This window comes from Apis mellifera, linkage group LG11, assembly GCF_003254395.2.
Source record: "Apis mellifera strain DH4 linkage group LG11, Amel_HAv3.1, whole genome shotgun sequence".
In the NCBI taxonomy this organism is placed as follows: Eukaryota; Metazoa; Arthropoda; class Insecta; order Hymenoptera; family Apidae; genus Apis; species Apis mellifera.
Window position 1 is genome coordinate 4,443,063 of NC_037648.1, and position 11,905 is coordinate 4,454,967.

Genomic DNA, 11,905 nt, shown 5'->3' on the forward strand with positions numbered 1-11,905 from the left:
TCTAATAAACATAAAATGCTTATAGCTTGTTAATTAAGCCTTATCAAATATGTATATATGAACTTTTTTTATTGTTTTGATATTTAGAATCCATCCTTGAAAGATATCTTTTGAATACTTTGTATATATCTCATATAAAATATACATATGTTTGATACGAGATATTTTTATTTTTTCTAGAGATAGATTATTTAATATCACAAAAAGCATTTATGAAATAACTAAAAATTTTTTATTTTTAAAAATAATTTTGAATAATATGGTATTTAAATTATTTTGGAGAATATTAAAAAATTTGTGATTCCTGAAATATTATTCAATTTATATAATTGAAAATATAAAAAAAATCTATAAATTAAAACTTGACAATTTGAATTTGATTTTTAATTTTGAATTTGATTTTGAATTTATTTTAATTTGTATTACTTTTATTAATTATATTTATTAATTTTATTAATTTTATTAAATATTAAAATAATATTTATTAATTTTATAATACTAATAAGTTAAAAAATTATTAATATATCTAGTTTTTTATAATAATTTTAAAATAAAAATTATTTTTCCAAATAATTAATTTTTTAATTTAATATTTTCTCAAATATTCACCTTATTTTAAATTTCTTTAATTGACTAAAAATATAATCTCAATTAAAATATATTATTTATTTAATAATATATATTTTATTTTAAAATTATTTTTAAATTATTATTCGAAATATATTAATAATAAATTAAAATTATTTCATATTTAATATCATTTTTATCAGCAAAAATATACAAATATAATATTTTTAGAAAAGAAAAACTAAAATTATAAAAATTCAATTTTTCTTTAAATTAATTATATTTAAATGTTAGCAAGATATCGAATTACGATTAACTGATTCCAAGCCAGTCGTGTTCCTGTTAAGCGAAAATATTACAGGATGGAACATTTATAAATTAAAGATTCTTGAAGTAATTTTAAGCAATGTTTTTCTTTGCAAATACTTTCGTTATAACTTTATTAATAAAATTTTATCAAAAAACACTGATTAATTACGAAGCGCATTATTGTAATAGTAATGTTGATGTAGTAATGTGCTATGCAACAATAAACAATATATTTTGAAGAAAATATTGAATCGTTATTGAATATAACAAATATTTTTTTATCGATATTTTATATCGAATTATATCAATGAATAAATAAATAAATATAATATTTAACACATTTTCTTTGATATGTTACTTGAACTTATTCTTGTTTAATCGTCTAATACTATTGTCGCAATTCGATTATGCTATGTGCTTCATGATTAGGCAATGTTTTTTATTAATAATTCGTTAACAAAAATTTTTGCAAACTAAACTGTTGAAATTTTCTCAGGAATTTTCAGTTTACAGATGTTTCAAAATTTTTGAGAATGTAGAATATATAATTTGTTATATATGGATAAAGTAATATACTTAATTCTACCAATAAATTGTAATGTGTATGAAAATGGACTTACTTGATGACAATAACATCTAAATCCAAATATATTCCTCCATATTTCCAAAGTGTCAGATATCTTAAAATATCAGACATATGATTAATTGGCCATTTACTTTTCTTTAATATTTCGGTTTTATACCATTCATTAAGAGGTGTATTCTTCATATAATCTTCAGGTTTGATACGTCTGATATGAATATTCGGATATGTTTGCAATTGTTTAAATAATCTTCTGAATCGTCTCGAAATCTTTGAAGGAGAGAGAAATAATAAATATATGTTCATATCTGGATTTATTTTAGCTGCAGATTCGACGGCGCATGCTTGACGAGCATTCAATGCTAAACCATTTTCATCAAAACAAGATGTTTCGTGAAAAAAGATATTCCAATCCGTGTCTTGGTTATCTGTTGTTAATTGGAATAAAAATTTACAATCATGTGTTTGAAAATTTGTTATATTATTCCATATATATTCCACATTTATAATTATATATATTATTCTATATATTTCAAATTATTGTATATTATATGAGAAATTATATATAATATATAATAATATATAATATATTATAATAATATTATATATATATATAAAGATATATATCTATAATATATTATTATAACATATAATAATATATAATACATGAGAAATTATATAAATTATACTTTATTAAATGCTAAATGCTATCAAAAATTTATTTAATTTTAAATTAATATTTTTTGCAAATATCTCGAAAATTAAAAGAGTCTGTTAATTATATGTATGCATAGAAAAAAATTGTTGATTTTAATAACATATTTCAAAAAACTATTTTATATAATTATATTTTAATAAATATGTGTCACAAAAAAAAATTCATTGGATTAATATTTTCAAAAAGAGAAATTCATTTTGTAATTATAATATATTAAAATCAAGATAAATAACAAAAAGAGCATAATATTTTTTATGCAAAATCATTTAGTTTTAGTTAATTACTTTATAATAATCTTTATAAAAAAATACATATTTTGAATATATAAATAATTCTATGAAATGTTGTATTTTGTTTAAGTTATAAGATAATTCTGTTCTATATTTTATTTATGATTTCATTATTAAAAATTAATTTTAATTTTAATCTCTGTTGCAATTTTATTCTGCATTGAATCAATAAAATTGAAAATGACACTAAAATAGTAGAAGAATTCTAAATTATAGATTAAAAAAATTATTGCATTATATGTTACCTTATATCTTGTTTATATATAACTCATTTATAAATAATATATACTTATTTATAAATAAGATATGCTTATTTAATGGCATATATAGTATACGCTATATAATGGCATATTATATAAATATTTATATTATTATATTTATTATATTCTTATTGATAATATTTTATTATTATATTAATTTTAATTGTAATCAGTCGCAGCGCAACAATCAATTTTCACATGTTCAACGATAATTGTTTCAATGATAATTGTATATTAATACAAATTAAATATACTAGTAAATCAATTGATCATGCATATTTTTATATTTTATGAAATTCTAGTGTTTCATTACTATTTTTGTGTCAATTACATCATTATCAATAAAACACAGAATTTGATTGTGGTGAAATTCTAGGCAAAATTATAAATACCATAGCAAATCAAATAAATAATGTATGTCTTAAAATATAATAAAAATATGAAATAATCAATTATTTAAAATTATCTGCCAAAATAATAGCAAGAAAAAGAAATTAATGAAATTTTTTTTATTTTTTTAAAATAAAAATTATTGTTGATAGTAATTAATCGAATAGAGAATTACACATTTTTTGAATATGTTGTAAAAATAAATACTTTCAACAATTTTTTTTTACCATCATTTAGTTTTTGAGATTTGCCAAAAAAAGATTACTATTATTGTAAAATTTCTTTTATAAGTAATTATAAATGTTTATATAAGAAATGTTATAAATATATTTATTATTATTATTATATGCTGTCTATTTAGATATTATTAACATTGTCTTCGCTGTGATAATTATCATCATTGAATGAAATTAAATCGAATGAAATTAAATCAGGAAATAGATATTTCTTTTAAATTTTATAATATTTAATATAAAATCATTTTTAATTTAGTAACAATATTTTTCATTTTTATTTGCACATTGTTTTTTTTTTATTTTCTCTTGTACTTGATATCTTTTTAAAAATATCAATTTATCTAAAAATAATTATCTAGAAATCTAATTAAATTTATATAAGCAATAGCATTTAGTAACTCGAATACCTTTAATTTCTTAAGAACAAATTTAAAAAGTTTTGTGAAAAATATATAGAAGATTATATAATATATAAAAAAGATTATCGAGGGCGGAAATAAGATAAAAAAATATTTAAGAAACGAGTTTTTTTTTATTGGAAATATTCTACTCATGATGATTAATTCTGATTATAAATTCTGATTAATGTGTCTTTTCGAATAGTTCTAATTTTCTTTTTTCTCAATGTATTTTTGAGATTTCATTATTTGTAAATAGAAAGAAAAAACGAAATAGTTGATATTATTTTTGATATTTGGATTTTTCATGATATTGACTGATATTTTAGATAATTTGATAATAATTTGATAATAATGATAAATAATTTTTGTTATCGGATTTCAAACAAATTTCGACAAAATTTCTATGTTGTTGAATATTATTATTATATATTTTGGCGAAATATTTTGCAAAGCAATATCGCTCTTGTAATATATGATCTACACAACGTAAAATTATTTATGTAATTTTTCTTTTGTTTAGAGATCAAAGAACGAAATTTTTATCTTGTTGAATGTTATTTATTGCTTTCGAGATATTTCATATTTTCATAAAAATATATGTAAGATATATATCTTATCTAAAAATTCGTATTAAAATTATAAATAAATGCATTAAAATTATACAAAATATCAATCAATATATTTATCAATATGAATTAAATAATAAATATCAAACGATTTATAAAAAACATTATATAAATTATAAGTATTAAAAAATGGAAATGCAAATTATTTGATAAAAAAACATTACATAAATGACATTTTATATTATTTCGACTAAGTTGGCGAAAATAGAAATAAATATTTTTATTGTTTCGATACATGATTTTGGAAATAAAGAAATAATATTTCATATATACTATATTTTAATACCAACTTATATAATATTGGGTTGGCAACTAAGTAATTGCGGATTTTTTTAGAAAATCAAAGAATTTTTTCATGGAACTAAATAACTTTATTCTTTAATGTGTTGCCCATTTTGATCAATGATCTTTTGCCATCTTTCAGGCAGCATCATAATCCCACATTCATAAAACTTCTGGTTTTTATTAGCAAAAAACTGAATCAGATACGATTTGATATCATCATAATTATTGAAATTTTTACCATTCAAGGAGTTTTGTAAAGATCGAAACAAAAAGTAATCAGATAGTGCAGGACTATATGGTGGATGTGGCAAAATATCCAAGCTCCAATAATTTTTGCCGAGTGACCAAAGATGTGTGTGGCCTTGCATTGTCATGATGGAATACAACACCTTTTCGATTTGTCAAATTTCGTTCGGGCCGCTTTTCTTCAACTGCATTGTTTAATTTCGTTAATTGTTCAATATAGACAACAGAATTGATCGTTTGGTTGGGTGGTAAGAGTTCAAAATAGACAATTCCTTTGTAATCCCACCAAACTAATAACAAAACCTTCTTTTGATGAATACCAGCTTTTGATGTTGTTTGAGCTGCTTCATGTGGCCTGCTCCACGATCTTTTCCGCTTGATATTGTTGTAAACAACACATTTTTCATCACCAGTTATTAGTCGTTTTAAAAATGAATCATTTTCATTACGTTTTTTTAGCAAATCGCAGCCGTTAATGCGTTGCGTTAAATGCTTTTCTTTTAGTTCGTGAGGAATCCATGTATCGAGTTTTTGAACATAGCCAAGTTGTTTTAAGTGGTTTTCAATGCATGTATGTGATACATGAAACTTCTCTGCAATCTCACGAGTTGTACTGTGACGATCCGAATCGATTATGAGTGATCATATCGATAAGTGAAATCCGCAATTACTAGTTGCCAACCAATACTTCCAATAAGCAGTTTTTAATTTTAACATTTTATAATACAATATAATATATTAAAGTCACATTATTGTTTATAATATTGTTTATAAAGATATAAAAAGTTCAATCTAGACATATGAAGCATAAAATTAATATATTTATTTAATTAATTATTAATAATTAAATATTAATAATTAATTAATAGGATTTTTAATTTTTTTATTGAAATTTTTATCTTTCGATAATATTTTATAAATAGCAAACAGTATTTGTCTATAATTTAAGCAAAAAAAATAATATTTTTAAAATAGTAATTTGATTTAAGCATGAAATAATCAAACTATCAAATATTTGTTTATGAAAATATTTCAGTTTTTAGTATTTTATCTCAAAATACTGAAATGTATTTTAAATTTAAATTTAATCCAAACTCATGAACAAAATATTTAAAACATATTATTCTATCGATCTAACATTAATTCTATCGATTTGAAATCTGAACTGTATAACTATATAACTATATAATTGTATAACTGTATGCATAATATATTTATGCATAATATTAACACTAGATCATTATTCTAAAGATTTCAATAATTTAATCTTAAATTTTTCTCTTCTCTCAGACGAATAAATTAGAAATATTTATTAGATTATTTTTTTTAAAATCTTTTTTTTTAAATCAAAATTCTATTTATATATTCTTTAGAAATTCTTAGAAATATTAGATTTAGAATAAAATTTTTTTCATTTAAAAATTGGTTTGGAGAAAATTGAATTTAATCAATTCATCCATACGATTTTTTATGCTATATAATCTCGATTTTATTAAAAAGATTTAAATGATAAAATTTTATTTTACGTTTTTTGCTTATTTTTACATATAAAACAACTTATCGATTCATTGGTTAGCATCAAATTATTTAAACAAATTTTATTTATTATCAAAAATTTTTATTACATTAAAAAATTCTTAAAATTTTTTAATTTTATTTACTCGAAAACAAAATTTAAATAAATTTCATTTTATTTTTTTAACTTAAAGAAATTCATTTTATCACTAATTATATTATGAATAATAAAACATACTATATACATAGATATCACTTTTGAATTTAAACTTAAGAAATCGATGAGATGTTTTTAATTTAAAAAATCGTATAATGAATAAAAAAATTCTTGTTAATTAAATAATTTCAAACTTAATGAAAAATTACAACTAAATAATATCAATCAAATTTGATAAACATACCTAATTTCGCATCAATGTTCGGAAGACTTTCTGACGTGCTCGCTTGATTGTAACAGGAAATATTCATATTATCAATGTTTTGTCTTATCGGTTCAAATTCATCTTCTTCAATGAAATCATCATTTAAGAATATTATTATTACCAGGATAAATATGACAATGGAGAGAAAATATAGAAACAATTTCTTCATTTTTTTTCGATATCTGTCGATTTCAATTGTTGCATTACTTATAGTTATATTATTAAATTAATTGTTTGTTAATCTTTCCAAAAATTCTTAAAATTTTTTTTTAAATATTCTTTTATATTTTTATTAGATACAATATTATATAAAAAAAACTTCTTATTTTTTTATTATTTCGCATGTTCATTAAATTAAAATCGTACTTTTTTATATGTTATCTTTGTATACTATTTTTTTATTTATATTATACACATTATAATTTATAATTTTATTAGTTTTATAATATGTAAGTTCTATATTATAATCAACTATTCATTTGACTGTTCTCTTAGAATATATAATTTTTTTTATGAATATTGATCATTTCGATATAAAACTTTATTAAAATAAAAATTGAGTTATAAAAAGCTCTCTTTACTATATTGGTTAGTAGTTTATAAAACTAATGTCGGAATTGACGGATCGATGTCAGAAGTATCACTGTAGAATAAAGATAAAATGCTTTAATCTTTATATCTAAATATCGTTAGATTAGCATTTCTATGAAATCTATGATAGATATAATACAAATAGATATGAAAATAAATATTTAATTATTAATAATTGTAATATTGAACAAATTGCGAAATAATTAGAAGTTTGTTATTTCTTTTAAAATAAATTAATTTACTAATTTCGATTTTCTGGAAAATAGATGTCCAATGTTTGAAGTTTATTGAAAGATTTACAGTATTTCAAAATTTATAATAGTAAAAAATTAGAATTGAATTTTTTTCATTTATAACTTTTTAATCATAATTTTTATTTATATTGAAGTAATGCAATTAAGTGTTTTTTTTATCGGAATGAATTTCAATATCAAATTTTTTTTCTTTTTTTTACATAAACTTAAAATTCAAAAATATAAAAAATTATTCATAACAAAATAGAAATATATTTTTCAAAAGAAGATTATTATATAAATCTAATTTTATTTTGACTTAAAAAATTTGACTTATAAAGATAATATATCTTATAAAGATAATATTATCAATAAGATATATTGAATTTTTTAAATTAAGCTTTCTATATGTCAAAATAACTATAAGTGATAAAATTAAAATTTTTAAAAATTTAATCATTTCATCTACAATAAAGCAATAAAGTTATAATAATTTAAATTTATTTAAATTTTCGAAATTGATTGCAAATTACGAATTGTATACGTTTATACGAATTGTATTACGATAACATATATCAATTGAATTATAAAGTTAATAGTAAATTTTATCTGATATTTGAGTAATGTATACATATGTACATATATAAATATATACATATATACTGTAATATATACATATGTAAATTAAATCATAAAATTTTATTCTAGCTGATATAAGATGAACTTCTTTTATAAAATTTATTTATAATGTATACTTGCTAAATCTTACAAGATTAATAACAATAAATAATCATATTCTAATACATATTTAGATATTAGTTGAAGATAAAAATAAGAGTTCTAATGTAAAAAAATATGTTTTAGTAACGATTTAGAATGTAAAAATAATTTTGATAGAATATGAATAGAATTCTTACAAATAGAAATTGTTATATTTTTTTATATTTTAATAAAAATTATTATTAGTATATCAATAATTCAGAAAAATTCATATATAAAATATACATTTTTTTTTAATTACTAAAGAAAAAAAAATTCAAAACATTTATTGCATTTGAATGCAATTTATTTATTGATGGAATTCGCGTAATTTTAAAATATTATTAAAGATTTAATAAAATAATAAAATATAATATATTGAATAATAAAAAAATTAATATATTGTGTTGTGAAATAAAAAACATTTAACTTAATAATAATAATAATACATTTTTAATTTTATAAAAATATTTATTATTATTAATATTATATTATATTATTTATGTTGTGTTTTCGGTATTCGCAATAGTTCAACTCTTTTTGTTACCTGAGAATAGATAATATAATACTCTTGATGACACTCTTTCATTTGGCATAAGTAATGATGTCCAATTCTAATTGGATTTTTTGCGAAATAATACTGTTACTAATGATTGTGAAATTTAAAGAAAGATCAAGATTCGGAAATGTCGATTGAACTCAAATAATCTTTACAAGGAAGTATTTTATTCTAAACTTTTTGTAAGTGTGAATATAATTGTCTTAATAAAAATAACTGTTCTTCGAAAAACTGTCTTCTTCGAATTATCAATCAATTTTTTTTAATCTTTCATCCGTTTGATGGGGATTTTGAAAATAAACAATCGTTTAGAATTCTGCACACTTTTTGTATTTTTCAATTCATTACTCTAGAATTTCATTATCTCTCTTATGATTTAAAATATATTTCGATTGCGTTGTTACAGAATCTGTTATCTTCACACATTGATTTTAGAATACACTTTTAATACACTTTTAATTTTGTAAAATATAAAATAGATATGTGATAAACGAGATTTTGTCGATATGATGGAAATAAAAGAAATATTTCATTTTATCTAAAACACAATCTAAAAATACGAATATTTATATATTCTCATTTCTTCTTCAAAGAACGATTCAAAAAAATATTTGAACAATTTCAAATTTATCAAATATATCATCATAACAGGAAAATCATAAAATATTAAGCAGAATTACAAGAAGAACATAGCTATGGAAATATAATATAAATTTAAGCGATGAATTTAAACTAATAATTCATAAAATTGAAAATGATAAAAGAATATTCCATGTGTAAATTATTAATTTAAGCCCATCACTTGAATCAATACATGTAATATATCACAGTATAATATGTTTCAGCAGATATAGACTATTTAAAATATAAAATAAATATTTAACAATTTGGAAATACATGAGTATTCCATTTAAATTGATTTACTGGAATTTCTGTCAAAGTATTGATAATACAAAAAAATGTTTTAAATAAAAATTTAAGTTTCAGAGAGCATACAATTTAACATAATTAATTTTTTTGTTAATACATATAATGTTTGCAATAATAATATTATATTGATTTGGTAGATATAAGCTAATTGTAACAAGTATACTTTTTAATTGTGGATTGTATATAAGTTATTCGTGCGGAATCTTTATCTATTAGAGAGCATCTCTCATAATATTATGGCACGTAATCTTGGCTGACACGTCAGAGCACGATGTGTTCACAAATTAATTGTCGTATCCGGTGATTAGACTATGATGTAATCACCATGAAATTTTATTTAAAAGTGACGATAGATAAATATCCAACATAGAAAAAATTTCTTTCTAATTCAATTGGAAGAGTCACAATTTTTCGGTGAGTCAATAATTAATAGTCAGTGCCTCAGACTCGCGATATCCCCAAGTTGGAGGAAAATTTTTCGCTTGGATGATGATGTGTATACAAAGATCCCAAGATAAGCGGGAACAGATAACATCCCTCTCACAGACTACGTCAAACCAGAACAATACTATCTGTCGTTGAATCAACCATGTCTGGAACATGTAATGCTAAAATTGGCTCAATCCGAAATGGCAAAAATATACAATCACACATGTTGATCAGTCCCTCAAAAACAATTTTCCAACAAATATCACTCTTTATTCATGTTCAACAGAAGCCTGCTACCTTTAAAAACAAAAAAGGAGAACTTTTTCATAGTTTTTCACTTAACAAATCTTTGTTTATAAATTTCGCAAATAATAACTACTCGCGAATACATTTAATAGTCGAAAAAATATTAATTTTGTGATAATTTTCAAAAACATGATTAGGAAAAGAGATATTTTTACAGATATAAAGACATAGATATTTATACTTACTTATTATCATTATAAAAATATCGAAAATTTTTTATTTTTATAAAAATATTTTTATAATATCTTTATAGAACTTTATTTCTATAGAAATATAATAAGCTCCATTTAATGGGAGACTTAAAATTGAGTGTGAATTGACTTCATTATGACATGTATATATTGTAATCATGTTTTGTTGCATTCATGATGATAAATATATTCGTATTAAAATATTTAAAATTAAATAACTTTTAATTTTAAAATAAAATTAAAAAATTCTATATATTAGGGAATTTAGAATTTAGAATTTAGAATTTTTTTTTTTATTAACAAAAACGAGGAAAAAATTATAAATTTTTTATTTTTTTCATGTTTCAAAATACTAATAAATATCTAAGGATAATATTTAAATTTGAATAATCTTTCCATACAATATTATTATATTATTAAATTAATTAAATTATCTTCCTGTGGAGTTTATTTCAAATTAAGAAGCATTGTTAATTATTAACAATATCATTAAATTAATTAATAAAAGTTATATGAATTTGTTTTAAAAATTTATTATTTTCTTTTTCAGAAAATATAACCGCAATGTGCAAATAATAATAAATATACATACATATAAAACACATAAAATTTTCAAAAACAGTACATAAGATTTTTATATTTGCACAATAATATTTCATAAATTAGGAACACGAACACCTCATTCTTATATTTAACTTACTAAGTAACTTAATAAGTAAGTGATCAAATCTTATATATTCTTATTGTGTATTTTGAAAACAATTTAAAAAAATAGTTCATTTTTCTTCAACTATTTTAACGCCGTTAATGTTTCTATTAGGAAATCAATTATATATATCCAAGTGACATTATAATTTCAAGTGACATTGTTTTTTTTATAATTGCTACACATTTTTGTTTACAATATTTTATTTTAACATTTTTATTAAAAATTATCTTGAAATTTGATTTAAAATTAAAAAAATTCATTTACAAGGCAGTCAACATGACATATTAAATTGTTTATTTGTTTAATATAAATTCTTTTTGATACGTTAAATATATTCGTTTATATATTAT

General features: G+C 19.9%; 1 protein-coding gene across 4 annotated transcripts in view; it reads right to left on the bottom strand.

The window, feature by feature from the left end:
- The window catches only part of LOC107965795 (lactosylceramide 4-alpha-galactosyltransferase), a 31,036-nt gene extending 23,536 nt beyond the window's left edge, over positions 1–7,500 (bottom strand). For 2 of the 4 annotated variants that reach the window (XM_026443806.1, XM_026443805.1), the window contains exons 1-2: positions 6,828–7,500; positions 1,497–1,887 (exon numbers count right to left, since the gene is read on the bottom strand). In XM_026443806.1, coding sequence (XP_026299591.1) covers positions 1,497–1,887; positions 6,828–7,017 — 581 coding nt within the window. In that variant the 5' untranslated portion in view covers positions 7,018–7,500. The remainder of the gene's footprint in view (positions 1–1,496; positions 1,888–6,827) is intronic. The other 2 variants (XM_026443804.1, XM_026443803.1) reach the window with 1 other exon arrangement.
- Positions 7,501–11,905: the final 4,405 nt, after the last annotated feature.